This window comes from Odontesthes bonariensis, chromosome 1 (assembly GCF_027942865.1).
Source record: "Odontesthes bonariensis isolate fOdoBon6 chromosome 1, fOdoBon6.hap1, whole genome shotgun sequence".
Taxonomy (NCBI): domain Eukaryota; kingdom Metazoa; phylum Chordata; class Actinopteri; order Atheriniformes; family Atherinopsidae; genus Odontesthes; species Odontesthes bonariensis.
In genome coordinates, this window is record NC_134506.1 from 21,352,584 (window position 1) to 21,377,325 (window position 24,742).

Below are 24,742 nucleotides of genomic sequence, written 5' to 3' on the forward strand. Positions count from 1 at the left end.
TTATAGTGAGCACTTTGTAATTATATTTAAAAATGAAAATTAAATGACACTTAAAACTCGGTTGTCATGCTCAATGAAGTGAGCGTGTAGATAGAGGCAGTGCTTGGATGAGAAACATTGTGGTGTGGCTGCACGTCACTCAGGGGCAGCAGGGATTTCTGTCACTCACACGCTGCCTGCACTGACAATCTCCATCATATCCACATTAGTCTGTCCTGTAAATCATTTATTCTCTCTTCCACAAATTCTGACTGTGCAGCTCTACACAGAGCATTTTATGTATGTTCATTTAGAAATAATAAAAGTTTCTTATTATCAAAAGATAATAATATGAATATTTTTGCCTCACTAATGTGCTTCTTTCTGGTAATACTGTATTCTTATATTGTTGTCTTAATTATAATAGCAACACAATCTACTGTAACTGGCATGGGATGCCCAAGTAATGTATAAAAAATGTAGACAATTTTATTTCCCCATTTTTTTTAATCTAATTGTTAGTAGGGGTAATTCATTTTACTGTCTTTATCTCTGTTGTCAACCAGATTGCAAGGCAACAACAGCAGCTTCTGCAGCAGCAGCACAAAATCAACCTCCTCCAGCAGCAGATCCAGGTCAGTGCATGCATTTCTGTTGGCCCTCACACAGCAGCTATCACCTCCTACATTTTCAACACTGATTACTCCAATATTTCTGCCTCTTCAGTTTAATTAGCACACTACTGATGCCACCATGAGCCAAATGTCTGGATTTTGTGGCACCGATCAATAAAATTAGAGATTCAAGTAAATATCACCACTAACATCAGTTAGCCTTCCAATCATTTTTTTCTCTTGTTCTATTTCCTATCTCTCTATCTTTAATTTTTCTGTCACGCTAACATTCATCATTCTCATCAAATGTTAATTGCCTGTTGGTAATCGGGAGGGCTTTAAAATATGGAGCCGAATAATTAGCACTTCTTAATGAACAAAAAAAGGGGGAAAAGTAACAACAGCTAATGAGTCCTGTTGATGGAGGAGAACCTGGAGGTGGGGGACATGAAAGAGGCTGGTAAATGCCTCTGAAATTAGTCAGTCCCTGAAGGGCAATGCGGCATGCTTTCACACAGCACAAGAGCTGTCGAAACTTACATTGTCATCATCGCTGTGTGCCAGGCACTGTTTTTTTTTCTATCTTGTAGTTCTTTATTCCTTTAGCTGCACTCAACCTGTTATGATATTTTTAAAGCTTTTTTGTGCCACTCATGCCAGACCCTAACATAGTTATTGTGTTTGAGTATGTGTTTTATGTGGGGTAGTAGAGAATGCACAGGTGAAGTGAAAGACCACCCAGGCAGCACATTACTGGATATGTTCAGACTGTACAGGGTAATCCAGGGTTGGTCACTGGCAGTGGTCAAGGCTGTGAGCCTGGCTGCCTTTGTGAAGCTAACGTTATTCTGCTGGGTGTGTTTGGTGTCAGGCACTCCCTTCTCCATTTACCTCCTCCTCCTGTGCTCGCTCCTATAACTGACAACTCTTCCTATCCTCTCCTTTCATTAAACATTCACTTTGCAACAAATTGTTCCTACAGCAACAACGTCTCATTGAGCATCTAACTGTTCAGCATTTCCAAAGGAATTTTCACCTTTTATCATTTGCTATATTTTGCTGAGCAGCAGTTTCTTCTCATGTGGACCATCATAAAACCACAAAACATAAAAGTTTGTTTTTATGATTTCTCAAAAGCAAAAAAAAAAAGAAGTTTAAACAGCAATACACACAAAAGCAGATTCACTGTTAGAGCTACAAAATAATTATTTTCAGAAAGAGAAAGATTGTAATCTCGGCATACTTTGTGAGAAGCAAATAGCTTCAACTTTTCACTTAAGTATCAGACATTCGAAATGTATTCCACTCCACTCCACTAAAGACAAACAAAGAGCATTCCACTCTGTGTGGAAAACACTCTAAAATAAAGTACCTTATACACTACTGAGAGGCTACTCATATTACGTAGGGCCCTTTACTTATGCTCATTTGGCATAAGGGCACAGCCCTAAAAAAAATCTCACTTTTAGAAGCTCCTAATATCATCACAAAATTATCAGCCTATGTTACCTTAAAATTCCTCTTGATGCATCGTTTTTAATAAATGTGGAGATTAGACTGTGCTTGGGAAAACTCCTCTTAATATACATTTCAAACACTTGAACAGAGATACAAGCAAAGTCCTTTCGTGGAGAGCCCAGTTTTCCCATGACAAAATGGGCATCCAATCCTCCTTGATGAAAAAAAACCAACACATCCACAATTGAATAAAAGGATCCCATGTTCAGTCCATCTGCTGAACTGCCCATCAGCCTCCCCTGAGTGCACACCACCCAAGTTTAATCTTGTGCAAAATCATTTATCCAAAAATAGGTTATTTAAAACAGAACTTGTTCTTTCTCTCTAACCTAGTTCCTCCAAATATCCAAGTAGTGATGAGCACTCCTCTTAAGTTGGAGTATCAAGGAAAGTAGATAAAAGAGAGTCAGGGGCAAGGTATTTTTGACACTCTGTTTTCATTACTGCTTCCTCTTAAAAGTGCCCTGGCCATTTTAATATATAACAGCTTTGACTTAATTAGTTCTGTAAACAAGCTCCCAACCTGTATGTCACAGACTTTTACCAAAGTGGTAAGCAGTCTTGAGGGATTGAGTTACTCTGCTGTTAGCATGGAGAGCACTAAACTTTATTGGAGACCCTACTGCCATCAAAGTCCTTCTGTTTTGGCTTCAGGGAGAAAACCAAGAGAACCTCTTGCTAAGCTCTCGTATTGATGATGTGAGTGATCACATAGTGGACATTGTAAACAGTCTAAACAATAAAACCATGGGGACTGCAACCGGAGACTGTTGCTGGCACGCTATGTGTGTGCTTTCAAGGGCTTTTTGCATGAGGACTGAATCTTGTGTGTAGTTATAGAGGTTTTGGTTTGTGCGCTTTGGAGCTAGGCAGCATGGAGTTCAATCAAGTTTCCTTTTTGAATAGCCATCTCTTTTTATCCTTTCTCATCATGCCTACAAGAGAGGGAGAGAGATTTACTCTTTGTCCTATAGGATTACAATGTCACTTGTTTTAAGATAGCAGATTGAAGTGTTGGAGGCTTATCAAAAGTTAAAGCTCAAGGCATTGTGTGTTTTTCCCTCAGCATCTCTGTATTCCATCAGTCCATCCCTCATCGTTGAAATCATCTTGGCACTAATTCAATCCCAGGATTAGATTAACTGATTTAGTTGAAAATTTGAAACACCACTCAGGATCTTATAAGACACATGTGACATTAACAGAAAACTAGTTTGTCCAATAAATGTCTTATCTTTCTGAGCTTGTATGAAGTTACTGATACACAAATCTATTTTCAATTGTTTCAACTCTGTATCATTCAGGTATTTTCTAGTAACAGTGCATGAGAATTAAAGGATTTTTTTTCCCGGACTCTGCTCTCCTGAAATGTGGAGCTCAATGAAACTAAAGTGACAATGCTGTCAGTAGCCATGCCTGATACTTTAATACCTTAACCGCAGTTGCGGTATTCATTAAGGATGCTGAGATTGTAACTCTTGTAATTGTCATGCACTGGCACATAAATACACATATACGTGTACAGAGCTGATAGTGTGCAGCAAGCAGGAATGCAGGGTCATACACACTGATACACACATCAAGAGAATAAATAGTGTCTGAAAGGTCAGGGTGAACTTTATCTTCACAAACAGGCAGGAGAAAGCTGAGCCCCAGATGAAAAAGAGGAGCACTTTTAATCCAGAGCATTTAATTTAATTTGTATATCCTTTAAAACATCACAATACATAACACTGTTATTTGTCATCGACTTTGGCATTGATGTGCTAACCCTGAGTCCACAGTAGGACACACATTATCTGTTCCTGTACATCCTACCTTTGACCTTGTGACCGCAAGGATATACAAACACAGCATGTGTGTTTCTCTTCTATTTAAAAAGGGAAACCAGAGATTAAAAGAGAAAAAAAGGCCAGCATATTGTTGTCCAATGCACACTTCAAAGTCTCAGAGGCTTTCTCACATGTCTTTAATGGTGTAGAGAAACAGTGGGGGGCATGAAGGCGTTCGACGTGAAAGGCCCCAAGATAGAAAAGATTAAATTTAATTATGCTAACATTTACCAACAATTTGCAAGGTGGTTGTGATGGATTTTAAGGCATGTATTTATAGACTGTGGTATGTTGTGTGATATGGTGCTGCTACTTTTTCAAACAATCAAGGTGTCTTAATAAACCGTGCAGCTTGTGATGTTGTTTGTGCAACAAAATGGAGTGAAGGTGAATAGATGCTTCTTTATTTCATAAAACCTTTCTTTTGATAGTTAGATTTACCTTTCGTGTTTCCGTTTACTTTCAGTGAATATATTTAAAAAGAGGAAAAACATCTGGAAAGAGACATGTTTTATGGTATCCCTTTTTCCTAATTTACAAAGAAACCAGAAAATGTGCTTTTTTTTTTAATCAGTGACCTAAGAGTCCGTCCAGTTTCTTTTTCAGTTTGATAACAGTTAACAACTATATGTAATTATATATAATTTATAAGCAGTTTGGCAGAGATTCCCACTTCTATAGAAACATCTGCATAAACTCGGCAAAGCTGGGTTTTAGCTTTCTCTTTTGCTTACTCTCTGCAGATGTGGCATAACAGCTGCCTTACATCAAACCTGACCAGAAGCTATCAAGTCATTCTTCAGATATTCAATAAAATCCTCTTTCTGCTTTAACAATGCCACTAAAAGGCTTTCACATTCTTGCTGTTATGCCATTCCACAGCGATTCACATGTAGCTTGAGGGGGGAGGGGTCAGGGTCATGGTCTTGTTGCAACACAAATCATCAAGCCAGCGTAAGGTCTTTGCCAGTGTTAGACAGTTTCCCACTAATGATTGTTATGTATTCAGTGTTCACATAGCTTTTTACATCAGATTTAGAATGAAACCTATTAGGATAGAGCTAACAAACGGTTGTCTAACCAGCTCCTCCAGCAGGGACACAAATGCTACAAAATTCGAGTTTGGTCCATATGATGAATTGCTGATTGATCACTTTTTCTTATTATTATTGTTACAGTATCATTATACAAAAAAGGAATATTCATGTTATCCAATCCAGTTAATTGAATGCTCTGAGTCTATTTGGTTACCAATTTGGAGAAGCAAAAACTCCAAAACTACACTGTTATGGTAAATATTTTACATCAATCAGATGAGTTTAAATAAACACACAGCCGTATGGTAATTGCATAAAGATAATAGGACTAATTTGTGTAGTCTCAGAAGCTTTTATTGTCTCCCCGGCACAAATGATTCGCTCAGTGTGAGACTCTTATTAATGCAGTTGAAAAGAAAAAAAAAAAAAAGAAAAGAAAAAAAGCACAAAAATAGACATTGTTAAAGAGAATGTGCAAGTCCCCCAATTAGCGCAGCCAGACTAAAACTGTTAGCATGATAATAAGAGAATAATAGAGCAGGGAAATGATAATGTGTGTGCATTGGAAGTGTGGAAGTGTGTGCTGCTGTGTGCACACTCGTGTCTGTGTATATTCTGTGCTGCCAGTTCCCTTTCCCTTGTGCTTGTTGAAGAACACTGCGTTAACCTGTAGTAGGATTATGTGGGGGCATTAACAGCCTAGTCGGACAAGCTTGGCTCTCACCCACAGAGGCTTGGGTCCAGCATGTTCATCCTCCATTTAAGGAGACTGTTAGCTGATGAAGATGTGCACAAGCAAGACTGAAGATAAAAGAAAGCAGTGACCCGACTCATTAGACCTTGTGATTTAATATATTGACACTTGGATACAAATAATTCCATTTAGTGGACTCTATCGGCTGGGCGGGAGGAATCAATTTAATTAGTTATGAAATGTGACTCCTTGTTAGGAAGCAGAAGAAATGCTGACGTTAAACAAAGTCATGTGCAAATTAAACAATAAAGTCATCAAGGCCCAGTAAAAATTTAATGATGCACAAAAAGGTGTAAGAGGCACAATCTCAGTTTATTCAGTGGCATTTTGAGGACAACACAAAGCAATCTCACAATTAGTATAAAATGTTTTTTGTCTGTAAAAAAAAAAAAAAAATGATTTAAAACGTCTTGTTTTCCAAATAAAACAAACACTTGCTTCCACTGCCTTTACCAGTGAGGTAGGAATGTAGATAAACAGAGATTATTTATTGCTGTAAATTACACAATAAAGCCATGCAGTTATGTAATTTACCTTTTCATTCAGACACCTCGATGGTTTAAGCAGCAATAATTAAGAGGTTCCATATAAGAGGTGCCACATGAACGGCTGTAATATGCAAAATCACACCTGAGGGTCTATTAGAAATTAGTCACCTGAGGGCTTTCTAAAGCAGCTCTGGGACAGGTTAATCACACAAACTTCCAGCTCTCCATTGGCTCTCACAAGCAACAACACAAGTCAAAAGATTATTGGAAGGTAAATTTGCCTTTTGAATTATACACGGTGATAAATAATGCTGTCAACTGAGCATTGATTCTGAACAAATACTCTGAGTTGAGTGCTTTTGCATTAATACTGCACCTGTTTGGAGCTCCTCAAACCTTCCCTGGATGAAGGAAAAGCAGCTGACTTAACACCCATTGTACCCCAACACTCATAAGGAAAAATATCAGATGAGGGCGAACACTTCCTCCAGTGTGATGTTGACTTAGTTTCCTCTCCTCTGCTGCATTGACTGTGTTTTCTCTGCTAATGTTGTGCAAACTGTTTTGTCTGTGAATTGGCTTTGCACAGCCGTCTTGCTCGGCAGTGGGCACACTCACAGGGAAAAGGAGCTGCATTAATAGACTACTGTGCACAGGCAGCGAGAAAAGGGGCGCGTGTTTTCTTAGGGCTGGGGTGGCAAAGTAAAGCATTCAGCCCATGGCTAATGCAAAAAAAAGAGCTTTTTGTTTTTGGGACAGAGGAGAGTCCAAGCATTCCCCAACAGAACACAATGAATGAGGTCTTTTGTACTGCACAATTAATCGCTGCGAAAGATTTTGGTTTGTATTATTTTTACTCAGCTTCCCTAATATATTTTTGTTAAATTTCACTAAACATTCTTAATTTTTTTTCTACAATGTTATATTGACCTCTTTTCTAAACTCCTATGGTTTCTCTGGCTCATCATTATAGTGATATCTGAGCATGTTTGAAAGTCTGGGCACATTTGTGTGTCTAATAAAGTTGCCCCTCCTGACAGGCGTGCTCTCTGCTGAACAACAGAATGGGCTCTGTTGTGTTGTGTGACCCAAGCAGCTGGGAGGTAATGGTAAAGACAGAGCCTCAGTCTGTTTAAGAAGAACTGGGCAGAGGGAAGAAAAATCAACCAAGGTTTTGACAGTCTAATCCCGCAAATTAGGGTAGTCTTATACTTTTGTCTGTTTAACTTGATAAACAAAGAAGGAGGTTTTCTCTTCAGATCTTAAATGTATAGAATTTTTTTTTCTTAAAGAATCGTAATTACTTTGTATTCTAGAAGAAAGAAAGAAAGCAAGAAAGAAAAACTTGAATTACAAAAAAAAAAAAGATTTGTTTGACCCACCTTATTTCTTAATTTTCACATGCTTAAGAATTCCACTATTTCCCACTTTACCAGCCCTGTTCACAACACATGGATGTAGCTGCCTGTCTGAATGGCCCATATATAATGTTCTTTTGAGCCTCACTTGAACCACTCCAAAGAGAGTCGGGGCAATTCACTCATTTCCATTTTCATACTGTTTGAATGTATATATGGGACAATAGTGCAGTAATCCACTTGTAGGCTCGATAATGTTGTTTCCCTTCTGTTCAGTCAAACACATGCTGTTTGAAGGAGTCATTTTTTGGTCAGGAAGAATTTTTTGCTGAAAATAATCTCTATGTTAAGGGTGTAATGCAGGGTTGTGTGCACACAATTCATGCTATTCATTGTATCTGCACATAATGTAAAGCTGCAGCATGAAATTTCTCTGTTCTCACCTGCAATATTTACAACAAGTAGAGCACACTGTTGAGGCCTGATCTTGAGATTTATTTTCTACACAAATATTCTGAGACAATAGGGTAGTTTTTTTTTTTTTAATGTAATTATTTTGCACACATGCAAGATGTAAATGTGATTACAAATGCGCTGAATTATCTAGAAATTTGTTTTTTTATTCACCTTTTTTACTCCTCTGCGTCTCACTTGAGGCTGGTTTTATATGATTTTTCTTTCAACATTTGATACTGAAACTACGTAAAATTGCAGCACTGTGAAGAAATCCTGTAAATGCCAGGCACTGTATTTAAGCAAACAGAAAGCCTGCAGTTTTATCCAGGATTCCAAAGAAGTCAAGAGGAGCTATGAGGTGGAGACGGGTAGAGTGGAGGGATTTGGGTGGGCTGTGTTAGGCGGGTCAGAGGGTTGCAATACCCTGCTTTCAAGTCCCCATCGTCTTAATATAGACATATTGGAATGGCGGTTGTCCAAGAAGGCTTGTTGTACTGCTGAAGGAATTAGTGCTAGCAGAAGTCACCATTGGTTATTCCCTCTAGATGTCCTGACTTTACTTGAATGTCTGAATTTGGAGCGTTTCATCCTTAACAGTAAAGCACACACAGATATTGTGCCATTTGACTCAATCTGAAGCAAACAGTGCATACTTTTAATGTCAGAGCTGATGCTATACCCCTACAATTCACTGAAAATATTATGGGTTTTGTTTAACAGTCTTCTGTTTTCTTTACTTTTCCTGCAAAGTGTGCCATGTAAGGGTTTCAGATACAAGAAGGAAGTGATGATAAAAGGTCAGAGACTTGATCAAGACAAGGGCCCTTTGTTGGTGACCTGGAGTCTCTAGTGCTTTAGCCCTCCCCTCTCTAATTTCCAGAGCAGACAAGCAAGAATAATGTGCTTCAGTCGAGTGGGTGGTAATATGAAGACCTTCATTCAAAAGCAAGAGTCTGGAGCATCAAAGTCAGCTTCAGATCTATTGATCTATTTGTATGATTACCATTAGCTACAGACAAATCCAAACACTGTCACATCTCTGTTCGATCAATTTGTGTGTCTGCCATGTGATACTGTACAGCAATAAGTGAGCAGTAGCAAGGCAGTATTATGTCCTCAAAGAACCGCTGATTGTTTAATTGGTGGGGAGAAAATCCTGAAGCAACAAAGTATTCAGCAGAAGCGCTTCCACTGAGTGATTTTCCTCCTGGTTAGGCTCCAGTACAGTGTACACCCAGCGGGCTGTGTACACAGTGGCGGTTGTTAAACATATCCTGCTGTCTAGTGTCAGTTTTACTGTGTGTGCTGCTGTTGGGATGTAGCCAGACTTGCCAGCAAGCTAAAGATCGCTTTCACTTTAAATGGATCACAAAAGGTGATTTCTGCTTGAGGGTGTTTGGTGCGCGACTCTGTGGGGATCTGAGGGGAACAAAGTGTGAACTATCAGTTCTTACAGCAACAGCTGGAGTCTATCCTCTGTGCAAAAAATGACTGAACCCCTTACAGAAAATGTGAAAAAGGAATTTAAGTTTTGGGCTCTTATATCTACTAAAGTGTGGAAGCAATTTTCATTCAAATTAGATATATTTCATTGAGATGTGAATTCTCCACTAAATGACTGCTGATGACTGTGATCTTTTCCTAATGTGTAATGAGAGGTGTCTGTCATCGTCTAAATGATGTATCAGGATGAAAAATCACCACCATTAACTCATGATTTTTAGGTTACTTGCTGTCGTAAAATACTGGAAATGGCTTTTTCTTTTTTGCAAGTCTCCCCATTTAATGCAGATCATATCCAAGATGAGGATCTGTGTTAAAAAGGTGTCAAGTATTAATTGATCAGAATAGAAGAGCCCATGATCTCACAAGTATTTTCAAGCTAAAAACCATGAAACACAGTGACTACAAGATAGTTATTTGTCTTTTTTGCTTTTTTGTTTCAGTCCTTTTAATACTAAGTCATTCTGGCAGTAAAAACAAAAACTTTCACTATACATTGTACATTGTGGTCTCTGGGTTCGCAAACTTGAGAGTGGATCAGTGCATAAAAGTCTAAAAGGAGTCAGAGGGAAAGCCAGCAGGGGGTCTTCAGGCCTCCTGGGTGCTGTTTAGAGGCTGTAACAGACAGTGAGGAGCATGGGTGTTGACAGCATCCCAAGTGAATGCTGTAATGTGCTGTACATCTCCATTTGCACTGAGTGTTTTGTAGCTGCTTCAGTTCATGTTGTAGGTCACGTCTATAAAAACACCACTCATTTTTTATCTTATCTCCATGAATACCTTTACAACATTGCCTGAATATATGTAAGTCACTCAGCCTATTGGAAATAAAACTTTCATTTGTGAAAATTGTCTGGATTTCACTAAATAATGAAGTTATTCATTAGAGTAATAAAATAAATCTGGTTTCAGAAACAGTACATCATGAAAGGATTAATTCAGTATTAAAGGAATTCGGTTGTGTCTCTGTGTGTGTGTTCTTAATTCATGTGCTCAGGGAAAAATAAAGGGTGCTCTCTCAAGTGAAGCCAGTCTTTTACACCTTGTGTATTTACACATCAGAAATACGAGCCGTCTGGCTCGCCCTCTGCAGTTAGACCGCTGGATGGGCTGCTGTTGTTTACCATTGACTATTGAGTTGAGCTTCTGTGGTGCTGTCTTTTTGAACTTACTCTTGATAAAATTTACTCAAATGACCATTTTAGCCAACCAGCAAAATTTCAGCACTGTGACTGTGTGACTGACTATGTTTTGCTGAAATAGCAAACATTTTTTTCTTTTCTTTTTTGTTGTTTTGCTAAATAAAACAGAAAAAGCTCTGCTGATACGGTATTTGTATTGTTTCCTAATAAAAGTAGAACTGCGAGTGGAGTCTATTTATCAAGTACCAGCATCTCCTCTAGAGGGAAACAGATTGCATGCTGGCCTGCTACAGACTTCATCAGGTCATCTGAATTGATGATACATGTAGCAAGGCGGCTGAGTTCCCCCGGAAACCTCTGTTGGAGCGCGTGCTGGCAGAGACGGGGGCCTCAGCCAAGACTGTCTGACTGATCACTACAGATGCTCCTCTTCAAGTATTCCGAGTCAGATCCTTAGTGCTGGGTCTTGAGGGACAAACAATAGCACCTGTTCCTCATAAGATAGCCCATTCATGTATCTTTAATGAAGTCTGGGGGCAGATGGTGTGAAATGACATTATCCAGTACTTAGCTGTGCTAAGACAAAGGAAGAGCAGTGCCAGCACAACAATGCTGCTGTATTTTACGAGGAGAAGGGAGATCACTGCCCAATCCCCACCCCCCACACACACATCTGCTCCACTTCATTCTCCGACTCCTCAAGATCATCTTGGCATTAGAAATATACTGGGCACTCAGCCCATACATAGATGAACTTGAGGGTAACTCTTATATGTGGGGGGTTGGGTTGTAGTTACAGGGAAAGACTGTAGACCACACATCTGTACACATTTTATTTTTTACCCCAGTTTTTTTTTTAAAGACATCTTTTTCCTTTACTTAGAACTTCTGATAATGTTGAAATCTGCTCAGCCACTGCAACAGCCGTTAATTGACAGCTCATCTAACCTCCACTATTTGTTGCCACCTTGAAGCTCCTCAAAATTTGATTTTCCTTTCTCTGACATTAGCTGCTGTAAATTAAACTTTAATGCGTGGAGCTCATTACTGCAAATCACAGCCATTCAAACTCAATGCATTTATTTCCCCTTCAGCACACATTTCCGCTCTGTCTTCGCCTCAGTGAACGTTGTATATTCTACTCCATATTTTAAAATAATAACAGTAATAAAAGCTGATATCCCAGATGAAATTGTATCACTTAGGGTTCATCATTTAGTGGTACTGGAGAAAAATTCATCCTTGTTTCAGTTGATTTGACCCAAAGTCTCCCAGTACATATAAACATCTAGTGTCTAGAAAATCTTGTACAGTTCAATTTTATTATGGTTCTCCTATCAAATAATTAAAAGAAAATAAATTATGTCATGTCCATGATATTTGATATTAACTAACATTTAGATGCTTTTTTGCTGATTTTGTTTTGTAGCACCATGACCATTCTTTCCAGAAGTGAAAGAACCACTCTTCTTTTTACAGAGGAGCTTATGGTTCAAATTAGGAAAGTACACTTTAAAGTTGTATATATTTTGGCAATGATGTTTTGACTCCAGAAAGTAATTGGAGCAGTTTACTATTGGAGCAAGTTACTAAGCAAGAAAAGTTATTAGACAGAAGATCTGAACACAAAGTTAGACTTTCTCTGTTTCATCTATTCAACTCAGTTTGTTTAAAACAAAGTGACGTTTAATTTACAGCTGATGTGTGCTAGCTTATTCATGAACATATATAAACCGCCATGTAACTCAATTTTTTAACATACTTCAAGGGATAGGGGCTTGAGGGAGCGCTTTTCGCTTCTGACTATCGTACATTCAGCAACAGACTCCATCTGTTTTAGCAGTCCAAATGCACAGAGAAAAGCTGTGTTCCCCAGTGTCCCCCATCCCCCCATCCCATGCCTGTCACTGGCCCTACCTCATGTTGTGACATTAATTATTGTGTTTTTCCATATGTTCCATACATGTAAGGCCAGGCTCCATCTTTCATCCATTCAGCCTGGAAACTTGGAACTCAAATCTCTATAAAGCAATGTTTTATTTAGGGCCATTTGTCGCAGTCTCCTTGGCCATTTATTTTTTTCCAGCAACAGCATATTTTACAGAATTACTTTTGGAAGAATTACATACTTTTCTATTCTTCTGCACTTGCACTTCTGTAAAAGCTCAGTAGACATAAAATAGCTATATTTATTTAGTTTTCAGTCTAGCTTTGCACCTCTGGACAAATCAATAAAGTTGTCTTAAGTGGGTTTAGCGTACTAGCTGCGAGAGAAACTGGGTGCAAATACTGCAGTAAAGGGTCTACAGGGGGGAGCAGCACAGACTGAAAAAGTGGAGATCCTAGCAGATCTCAGCCAGAACATGGGACAGCTTGATTTCATGCCCCAATGCAACGGCAGTAATTGCACCCAGACCTGTTTTATTGCCAGTTGATTTTAAGAGGGATGAATAGAGAAACATTCTGTAAAGTGTTTATTTTGGGGGATGACCTTTATTAACCCATTTTCCAGGCAGGTTCCCCTGAGGTGATCTGGCTCAGTGCTAGATTAACCCTCACAGGCCCATGGTAGCCTGGCTGCTCCCTATCATAGAGTTTCAGGAAGCTGGGAATGACGGAAAAATTGGTCTTCCAACATGTGTGCAAAGCCCCACTACTCAACCACCCTTGACATTGAAATGCAGGGTGTTTGTGTTGATATTCCCAGTAGGCTAGTCAGTAACAGGGTGAATGGTGAAACCTGATATGTGAGAGAAACACAGATAAAGAAAGACAGTAAAATTAAATACAGCAGTTGCCTGCTGTTTTTCCACTTCTGAAAACAGTTTAAGTAAATGACTGGATTGTCTTTCAGCTTTTTCAGTGTCATTAAATGATCCCCCAACAATATGCAAGTAATTGATCTTCCCTAGAGGGGTGTGAGTTCATGCATGTACAGTACATACTGATCAGTTCTGCCTCTGCATCTGTGCAACAAACCCTCTTGCTGACACATTGGATATGCTGCAACAGGCAGGGTCATTGCAAATGTTTCTTTCAACACATACAGTACTGCTCCACAGGAGCCCTAGAAGACTACAGTAGCTCTCTGCTTTCTGTCCTGCGTGTCACTCCTCTAAATAATAGTGGAACAATGTGGGCGTGCAGGGCCTTTGAAGTACCGAGGTTAAATTGTGGTTTGGATTAAGTGCAGGCGTAGCTCAGCCAGGTAATGTGCGAGCACACGATAGCCGTCATTGCTGCGGAGCCCCCTGTCAGCACGCGTTAGGAGGAGCTGTGATCTGGCCTCCCCCTGAGTGGGTTCTGTGCTTCTGTGTACCATGCCTATGCTTAGGCCTCTCTCTGATCTCTGCTCCCTATCTGTTCAGCAGGTCCAGGGTCACATGCCTCCGCTCATGATCCCCATTTTTCCACACGACCAACGCACTCTAGCAGCAGCAGCTGCCGCCCAGCAAGGCTTTCTCTTTCCTCCTGGAATGTCTTATAAGCCAGGTATGCTTTCTAATTAAGTCTTTTTATCATTCCTTTCTTTCAGCTTGCTATGTCTTTTCTCCTTATGCTTTTATTCAAAACCCTTATTTGGTCTGAAAGTTTGCAAACATGCTTGAAAAATGTATAACAACAAATAAAAATGCATCAGAAGCCCCTAACAAGCTCTGTTCTGTCTGAACTTGGATTTGAGACAAAAGGCGAGGAACGCAGGAGTCCATGTGGAACAATAGATATGGGCACAGAAGGAGAGGAATGCAAACATGTTATCAACATGGAAGTATCTTTCTGGGGTGTGCTGGCTTTAATTATTTTTCTTGTATCCACTGGAAAAGGTCCAATACCACAAGCAAAAACATGCATTAAAAGTCTTACTATTGTTACAAGCGTAGAAAGCAATGTTTTTTCACAGAATCGTGTGACAGGGTAATTCTAGTAATTAGAGAACAAATATAATGTGGGAAGCTTGTGTATGATGTAAGAACAGGTTTTCTTGCACATATAACTTTCCATTGCATGTAACAGCATGCCTTGTTCTCTCTCTTTGTCTTTATGGATCAAGAAGCTCCACCACCTTTCTAAAAAAAAAATCTTGTTGATTGATGCCCTGCCAAAGCAATAACCTCATACACCCCCGTATCCTGGTGAAAATTAAAGATGTGCAACCATATACCACTCATACTAAATATAACACAGATCTACGGCCTAAATTGCTTCCTTCTTCTCAGTCTAAGCTTTCCACATCACAAGGCCTACTGGATTATAGACACACATTGTTTTTATAAGTGTTGGTCAATTGGTTAGTAGATTACATTTAAAAGGTTGAGCCGTCCCCCGCTCATACAGATATACAAAAAGAATGAGACAGTGATGTGTTGATGAAAACCCTTACTGATTTATGAGTCAACTGGAAAAGGAAGGTCCTTCTCTGTAGAATAGTACCATAAAAAGAAGAGGACTGAAAACGGAACAAAAACATTCAGAAGTCAGCAGGTTCACAACAGAGCATTAAAAGGTGTGGTAGAGCAGTTAATGAATTAACTATGGAACCACGAGATGAAAAAGAAAGTCAGCTATTTTGTAACTATGGAACCATGACAGCTTAAACAAAGTGCCTGAGGGGGAGTCTTTTACCACTGAGCTTTTTTGCAGTAGATTTGACGGGAAAAGGTTTTAGCTCAAATAACAACAGCTATTATGGAGTCATGGTCAGGGGTCACAATGTGTATGATTCCTGCATAATTCATGAGCACATGAGGAAATGGCAAAGGGGGTCTGAAATGACTTTTTAAGTCAGGAGAGATATTCTTAAAGCATTTATTTTTTCTACACAATATACCCAGAGAATACAATGTTATCGTCACCACCTGCAGGGTATACAGGATGCTGCCGTGTCCTTTCTCCATGAAGTGAGGGGCCAAGCATTCACTTCCAAGACTTAGGCCCACTAATCTGATGTTATCATTATGAGACAGCTCACAGGGACCGCTGCTTATGACCCCCAACCCTGTGGTGCTCTCATGGCAACAGTGTCCTTCTGGCACCATAGTGGTAAGTCATCACCCCATCTGCTGGCTGTGCTCAATGACCTGGTGTTGCATGGTAGTCAAGCACAGTCATAGAGACACCAAGTCATCTTTTAAACAAATAGATACAAGTTGGACTTGTTCAGTCTATTTGCACTGTTTATGAACAGCATTCAGTTTCAGGAGCCTCTAATGGACCTGCAGAATGACCCCATAGTCTTTAGGTTTCTCTGACTACCTCATAGACATCCCACCGACAGTTGATGGTTTCCCCATGCTATTTTATTACTTGTCACATTTAAACTGCTCTCTGATATTGTCACATTTAATATTTAAATAATTCAAGTTGGGCAGAGTGGTTTTCCCCTCAATATTCTGCAAGTAAATTAAGTAATTTAGATGTTTTGCACTTTATGGTCTGGATATATTTTGTAAACTATAAACTCAGATTTATTTAGTTTATATTTCCACTTAAGCCTGTTTTTCTTTTAGCAACTTTGACAAATTAAATTAGAAACCGGTGAAAAAAGTATTCCATTCATCGTGATTTGATCTACCCTAAGAAAGCTCTTAGCTCCATCTGTCAGCCCTCAGCAGATCTGTGACTTATACTGGAACCCTGGAAATCTGACCATGGTGTCATCTACATTGCTCCTCCTTGTAGCGTTTAGAATACAGACTGTCTGCATGAAAACATCTATTTCCAACTTTAAAAGGAAATGTTTTGAATTTATTACATTTGAGCAGAGATTACACCAAGCTGGCCCTGTGCCCATTCCTCCGGAGTCTAGTGTCTTGACACAGACTGTGTACACCCAAGACCCTGACCCTGGAGCATGAGACCCCCCCCCCCTCCTCAGTAGTTATAGTGTGGCACATGACTCTCCCCAGGTTTCACATGACATCTAAAGACATCCAGTCATTTATTATCCCCAAATCCTACGTCACAGACAGGACAGAGCAAATGAGACAGAGAGAAAGTGATTCCAAAAAGAGGAGGTGTAGAAATAACCACAGCACACCCTCCCGTACATCCAACCGAGCACTATTTGAAACCACTTCTGCTATGTGATTTTATTTGCCACTAAATGGGGATTGAATTTCCATGGCCTGTATCACATTGTGCTGTGGTGTACAAGATTGCAGAGTGAGGCGAGCGGACGAGGGCAAAGTGAAAGAGAAGGTACATACATTTACCTTGTCTGTGGTTTAATGGCTCCATATGTTTGTGAGGGGAAGTGACAGGCAGAAGTGGGGTCTGAGCGAAGGCCAACAACCCCTCCCCACTCCCACTGTGCACCCCATCTCCTCTCCCTTAGACACATGGCTCAAACTAACCTCCCCTGTATGAAAGCTGTGCCATCTCACTGGGGATGTTCTGTCCGTCTCAACACACTAGGCTGAGTGTAAAAGTCTCTGCACTCCCATGGAAATCACTCAAACTGCAGCCATTTTTATATCCCTGTCTGACAAATGCGCTGATGGCAGGCCAATAGAAATGAATAGTGCCGCTTTTCAAAACCAGTTTCTCCTTCCTTGATGAGTGATATGTGAGATAAGAATGTGTTGGAAGTTTTTTTTCATCCTTGTTATTGTGACTGCACACTTGTTCCAACCAATTTGCATACAAGTGCTTTCACTCTGCTGCCAAAACTATTATTCAGAAACAATAGCCAGATAAGTCTGCCACTGTATGAATTGCCTGAAAGAACATGTACGTCCTTTTACAAACCCACTAACTGTATACACGGAAAGATATTGGGCCTCATGCAAGAACATTTTCGTATTTTTATTCTAAATTTTTCTTACTTTTTTCGTACGAAGGTCTCGTACGAACGCCACGTCAGATTCAACAAACGCTCTTAACTTCGAAAAAAGTGTGTAAACGACCTGCGTAAATGATGAATCCCACCCGTCCGTATTTAAGGGGCACGTGCACGAGGATAGTAAATTTGCATACCCCACGCCCACAATTATACCATATAAGGCTGTGCTTCCTCGCTCCTGTGCCAGGAAGTGTTGAGTGTTGAGTCATGAGAATGGCATCAAGGCCATAAAGAACAACTTTACGGGCTCTGAGATTGAAGTTCTGCTTTCAGAGATCCAAAAAGGAAAATCTGTCATTTTTAGCTGTGTCATCAGTGGAATTACGGGACATGCTAAAGAGAATAAATGGGAAGCAATTACGATCGTAATATGTCACCGAAAAAAAAAAAGGTTTAATATGAAAATAGCTTAAAAAAAAAAAAAAAACGTCTCGCCATGGCCAGGCGCTCGATGACTGCAACTAAAGCCTGCAATCAGTTGTTGCCTCATCATGATGGCTCTTTGATGGGGTGGTCCATGAGGGGGGTCTTCTGGCACCACACCTTCTGGTCTGCCTGGCTGGTTCATGTGGAGACCCTCGTTCATGGCAATATTGTGCAAATCTGGCATGCCTTCTCTGGGCTATAGTGCAGTTTGCCCCCCGCTGTATCGAGACACACCCACCTGGCCTTCAGCTCAGTGTGCTCCACGACAGGGGCACGGGTGCTTTGATGCGTATATGTGTCTCGTGCTCCAATTATGATTGGCAGTCCAGCCACGGGATGAAAGTCCCTCTTAATTTGTACTTGTTGGACAGCGGTGTATGGGAATTTGATGTACCATAGGTGATAAACTGATGAGAGCTTTGATGACCAAGGGGAGCACGACTCACAGAGGACTGGGACACCTCCGATCTGTCTCCAATCTCCCTCTGAAAGGTTCCAGTGGCCAAAAATCCAAGGGTGGTGAGGACCTGGACGTGTGGTGGAATTGGGTTTGATCGGCGTGTTTCTCTCTGGAGTTGTGGCTCTAGCAAGCTACATATTTGTAGCAGCACAGTCCTTGGCAGTCTTAATCGCGATGTCAGCCATTGTCTGACTTACGCGCTAAGGCATCCAAAAGTAGAAAGTAAGCCGCTGGTTACGCTTCCCATTGACCTTGTTATATACAGAGTCAACCTTCAATTAGTGCACAATTTAAGTCAAACAGAATAATGTCAGCATCATTATGGGGTATAATGTATATATTTATTTATGTTTGCTTCAAAGTAATTAAATATACAATCCATTAGTCAAGCAAACTTGATTTGAATAACAGCGGACTATTTTTACGAAACTCCTACGACAGGCCTGGATCACTCATAAATTCTGTTCGTACCTGAAACAAAGCGTAAAATACGAAAAGATTGGTGAATGTGCAAATTCTCTTAAATCACTCGTACGGACGATTTAAGAACAAATCTGTGCTTACGAACGGTTCTTGCATGAAGCCCATTGAACTTGATCCAATTAGTTAAACACACACAGACACACACGAATAAATAAACATTAGAAGTTTAACTATGTAGTATTGTCATAATATTTTCCTGTGAGAATAATGTGCAGGTGGAGTAAGGAGGGAATGGTGTTAAAATGCTCCTAAGTAAGCCCACTTCAGTAAAACTACCTTATCCCTTTGTTAATGCAGATGTTTGGGCTTGAAGCCGAGCACTCATTGCAATGTGCCACATTGTTGCGGCAGAAGCAGCGAAGGGCGCACAATCCATGTTGGCACTTGCCTTGTCACTGTGGGCCGGCTCATTGTCTGAACCTGTATGCATTGTTGTCTCTCTCTCCCTCTCTGACAGGTGATAACTACCCGGTGCAGTTCATTCCATCCACAATGGCAGCTGCAGCAGCGTCAGGACTCAGCCCCCTCCAGCTTCAGGTATGTACATTTCTATGACAAAGAATGCTAGGGAAGCGGGCCAACCTCAGGGCAGAAAGGATGGCTAAGCAGCTGTACACTAAGTAATGAGCTGCACACTAAATAATCCTGGAGGGCCCCGGCTCACACACGCTTATCACCTTACATATGTAATTTATCCCCATTTTATAGAAGATTTATCCCCAGTGGTTCTGCCAGACAGAGGAGTTAGGAAGATAATAGTTATTAGAGAGAATGAGAATCACTTTGCTTGCCTTAATCGTCTGCCAGTGAATTTATCAGAGGACAATTGACTGTGTAAAAATATCCTTTTTATTGCTTTTATCTAGCAAATCAGCTATGCAATTTATTTTAGCTCAGTGTGGAAAACAGTTAAGAAAAAAGAATGGTTGAAATAAACCTAATTTAACTGTATGTGCGAGGAAAAAAATTGTCATGTTATGTAATGCTAAATGAGGCTGAGTTGAGGTTTGGAGCCCCAGAAAATGTTAAGATAGGCCCAAAGCCCTATAGGCTGCTCCAGGAATTTTCTCACACAGCATTTAAAAGAGCTGAACCCAGGTCAAGGCTTAACCTGAGGCCATAATGTTTAATGTAGATAATTATCTGCTTTCTATCCTTTAAATCATTACTATTATAAATACTGCTACCGTGGTTACTTTCAGCCCATGCATTATCTTATTTTCCAAATTGGTGATAATGATTGTCTTTGTAAGGTTCCTACGAGAATTTATTCACACAGAAATATACAAAGAGAAATCTGATTGACAAAATATGTATTAGAGTTGCATTGCTGCTTCTTTAATTATCAGTTTCCGTTCCATATCTGATTAATTGTAGATCTTACTTCTGTGTAAAGCTAGAAATCAGCAATGTTATTTATTAAACAAAAAAATAAAGTGCAGAATTAAAAAGTATCTCTGTTAGCATATGGTTAAGTGGCCACTACTTCTTTGTCAACAAAAGAAGTAAGTTGTTTCATTGCTGCAACTTGTGATGCACAGCAGCAGAAACAAGTATGACAAGACTGAAAAAGAGAGCTCAGCAACAAGTTCAAAACTCTTTGCATACTGATACACGTGGCATTTGTCCTTCGGAGGCTACAACCGTCAGTGCTAACGAGCCTTGGCAAGTTCTAACAATGCATGCAGCTGGCTCTGAAGAGCTGTGCGTCATTATGCAGCCATGAGGAAAGTTATCAGAAGCATGCAAGGTGTTAAATGAGTCTGCTCATGTTTGAAGATGTGTGTCTGTAAAGGTAAAATATAGAGGCTGCTTTTGTGAATACATTTCTGGAGTGAATGTGTTGCTTTGCTTATGTATCATAGAAAAGTTAATTGGAAGGGAGTGTCAGTTTAGACAGACATGCTCAGGCTATTTATAGGGGTGTATGAGGTCAGATGAGACAGTCATATATCTAAGGGTTGGGGTTAGAAGGGGAGACAGGGCTATAGTCATTAATTCTGATTATGTATCTAACCCTGGAAATGGGTAAAAACAGTGCCTCCAAGACCATGACTTGGCTGACCTTTAGAGAACACAGTAAACAAAAAGAGGTGTATTTTCCATTAATTGAAGTCTGTCAGCCTGTCACATATTCCGCCTGCTGGCTGCTATTTACCCTGTAGAGAGATTCCCCTCAAAACAGTAAGGCAAGTCAAACATGCCCTTTTCTACATAGCTGGGATCAACAAACCATGTGACTGCTACCACTTCCTCTACAAAGCACTGGGAGCCTGCTATGATTAAAAACACCATATCAACCCAGACATGGAATTAAGTTAGAGTCCTTTCCTCCCTTTTAGGGTAATAATAGCACCAGCACCCTTGCTGTTACTTAAGAAATGAAACTATTGAAAAGTCTTCTGAAACACAAAAGAAACTGCAATGAATGTTCTTCTCTTTGAACAGAAATAAAATCCCAACACAGCCAGAAAACTGGTTATTCGGTCTGTGTTGGAACTAGATAAGGAGAGACCTTGTCTTAAAATCTGTACAGTAAAATAATGGTACAGCTTTCTTGAATTAACTTACTGTGTCTTGCTTTATGATTCAATATAATGCTTCTGGATTATTTATGATAAAAGCAAAATTAAGATATGAAATAAAATGAGAGATCCAAGGCTGCCTTTCAAATATTACTTGTTTTATTATTCTATTAGATTATATTTCATGCTTCATCTGGCACTTTTCCTATTAACCCTGGGAAACTGTCCAGAAATGTGTATATTTTTCAACTTAAACCCATTGTTTATTTTTCTTATACACTTATACAGACAAACAGATATAAAATCCCACACACATATGGCTGAAGAGGCTGATCCCCTCAATTAGAAATCTCTCTTCCTGTCAGCTGCTTGGCAAGGTATAATTTTCACCAATTTGTTCAGTTTAGATTGTGCAATATATGAACCTTAAAAAATTATCTTCTTGGTAGAATTAATTCCCACAATGCTCCAGAAGTAATGTGATCAGCCATGCAGCCAGCAAGGCTAGCTGCTCTGTCAGTCTTAATGTTGGCCACACAGCCTCTTCACAATCTCCTCTGTCATAACAGTCTGGGATCCTCCCCCATTTCCCTGCCTTTTCTCTTTATGAGAAGAAAACCCAACAAGGTAACAAAAGCTTAGAGCTGATGGATGTAAATGAATCTTCCAGGGTGCGTTAGAGTGTTTGGAGACTGTAATTTGCTTGTCAATACAGGGTGGTAACATCACTCTGGTGGCTGACAGTCTGCAAGTGGCTGTCACCAGGCATTGCTGTACCACAGGGCAATTTCGCTCAATGTTTTCCTGACAGATTGGCTCTGGTCCGCAACTCACAGGAGAGGAGGCGGGTAAACTACCCCAGCGAGACATGCCCCTCTTCATTAGTGCCCACACAGAGCTGGGATGAGCCCAGGACCAGCAGGAAACAATGGCTCCATCCCTGCCTGTCCTTCACTGATTACAGCTGACACGTCTCACCTAACAGAGGAAATTGTGCTCAGATTGTACCCCAAACTGTCCGGACATCTACTATATTCAATTGACTTTGGAGACAAGAAGGGGATTTCCCTAATTCCACAAAAGAATTTCCTATCTGGGACAGCATTTAATTTGCTGTTTGTACACTATTTCTTACATCAGCTGTCAAGTGAAAAACTATTTACTCAAGGATAATGTGAACTTTAATATATCACCCGTCTTTTTAACAGAACAAATGAACAAGAGGCAGCCTACAAGAAAGTCCAGTTTTTTATAATTGAAAACAGACTCTTGAGTTCAGGCCATTTTACAGAAAACATTATTGGATCAAACAGAACATCTGGGCTCCCTGTGTGTAGTATCATTATTGAACTAAATAAATAGGAAGAAAGCCTTTATTTCACGCAGTCAAAGCTCCATTTTCTGTCTACTGCTTTCTCGAATTTCTAATCCACATCCTAAACCATCTCTTGAGTGTCTTAGTTTGTGAATTTCTCAGTCAATTACCTCTATCCTTTTTTTCTTCTCATTTTATGAGTGATTCTTTTGCATTTTTCCCTATGAATTGTCCTGGCCCATGAAATCCTCTTGCTTTACAGTACTGGAAATCAAACTGCTTGAGATAAGACATAGCAGTACTCTTACATTTAGCCCTATTTGTTATGGCATCTCTTTAGGCCCGTGATAAACCTGAGCCCATCCTCAGCTTGTGCTCCCACTGTAAAGATGAAAAGCAGCCCATATGCTTAACAACAACCCGGACCAGATCTCAAGCAGACAGACACATCTGAAGGAGTACTCACTGGCTTAGACGACTGCAGTGATAAGAAAGAGTGTTACACAGTCAGGGACAAACAGGAAGAAAGTGGGAGAGCAGCAAACCGCACATTATCTTTTGTTTGGATGTAAATGCCTGTGTGGTACAGATGTGAAGAAATGGCTTCTATCATTTACAAGTGAAGCACTTTTGACTTTGAAAGAGAGGAAGAGAGGAGGAGGAGAGGGGGGGGAAGGCATACTGTAGAGAGCAGCTGTTTCTGTGTTTATGAGCAAAGGAGCTTGGTCTTTGAAGGTAACCCAGAGCAGTGTAGAATGCTAGAGTGCGAGGAAGTCTGGCTAATAGGACGGCTAGGTGAGCAGCTGGATGGAGGCTGTGGTGAACAGAGGGACAGATGGACAGATAGAGTTGATAATGCAGTGAGCAGCAGTGAATGAGAGGGCTGGCTCCGGGGGCCCTGGGCCTGGAGTACCCACACTTACACAAGACCGAATGCGACTGTGTTTGTGTGTGTGTGTGTGGTAGAGAGAAACTGAGAAAACAGGACGTAAATATATATAGTTGTAAGATGTAGAAACATGGAGGAGGGAGGAGGGTCGGAGCAGAGCAGGTTGGATGCCAGCAGATGAAACAGATGTTGAGCCATACTGGAAAGCTTCGGCACAGTGCACCAGAACGCCTTCCTCCACTCTTGACATCTGGGCCTAGCCTGGGTCAGCCTGCATGGTCGCCCTGGGCAATGAGCCTATACAAGCCTTGTGGCAAACGGGGCTGGCGCTGTGCTGCCTTTTAAATGGTGTGGTGCACTGAAGCACAGTTAATGCCCTCATATCCAGTCCAGTGCTCAGTGCCCTGGCCAGGCAGAGGTGAATGAGACATTGACATACAGACACACAAAGACATGAGAATCTGTTTAAGATTGTGCAGCCATTAGATCACGCTTGCCTCGTGTGAAGAAAGATGATTGTGCTGTAAATTGTTAAGGTTTTTTTGTCTTTGTTTCTTTTTCCGTTTACATGTGTTATTGCTGCCAATGTGGAAGCTGACAAATAACTGCTAGTGTATTTTCTGGTTCATGTTGCCATACAGCAACTATACTTTTCTTAAAATAAAGAAATATTTTTCTTTTCCTTCAGTTTCTGTTTATACTACCAAGCATGTTTGCAGAAAAAGAAAAATATCAAATATGTTCCAAATTGAGCATAGTATCAGTTTGGTTATTTCTCTACACAAACATATGCTGCCCATTTTAACTGTACATCATACATCTTAGATGTTTAAAATCATCAGCATTGTGTGTAATCTCAGTTTAATGTTGCAGGCAGAGAAGTGAACCTCCTCATTTAACCTCTGCCGCCTCCAGAGGGCTTGTTTTAATTACCAGAGGCTAACAGGCTGACCTTGGGTGTGTTGCACTCACTTAAAATCTATGGCTGCTGAGATCTGGGAAACAGGGAATGATGGGGTCAAAAAAAAGACCTTAGGTGTAGTGTTTGTTTTTCTTCTTATATTTGTGTCACTTCTCAACTAAAAATACTGCTGTTTACAACATCTGTATTGTTTTCCTTGA

General features: G+C 40.3%; 1 protein-coding gene across 6 annotated transcripts in view; it reads left to right on the plus strand.

The window, feature by feature from the left end:
- sox6 (SRY-box transcription factor 6) overlaps positions 1-24,742 on the plus strand; it is a 130,587-nt gene that overhangs the window by 76,816 nt on the left and 29,029 nt on the right. For 5 of the 6 annotated variants that reach the window (XM_075459976.1, XM_075460010.1, XM_075459996.1 and 2 more), the window contains 3 exons: positions 546-614; positions 14,050-14,173; positions 19,349-19,428. In XM_075459976.1, the coding sequence (XP_075316091.1) occupies positions 546-614; positions 14,050-14,173; positions 19,349-19,428 (273 nt within the window). The remainder of the gene's footprint in view (positions 1-545; positions 615-14,049; positions 14,174-19,348; positions 19,429-24,742) is intronic. The other variant, XM_075459990.1, reaches the window with a different exon arrangement.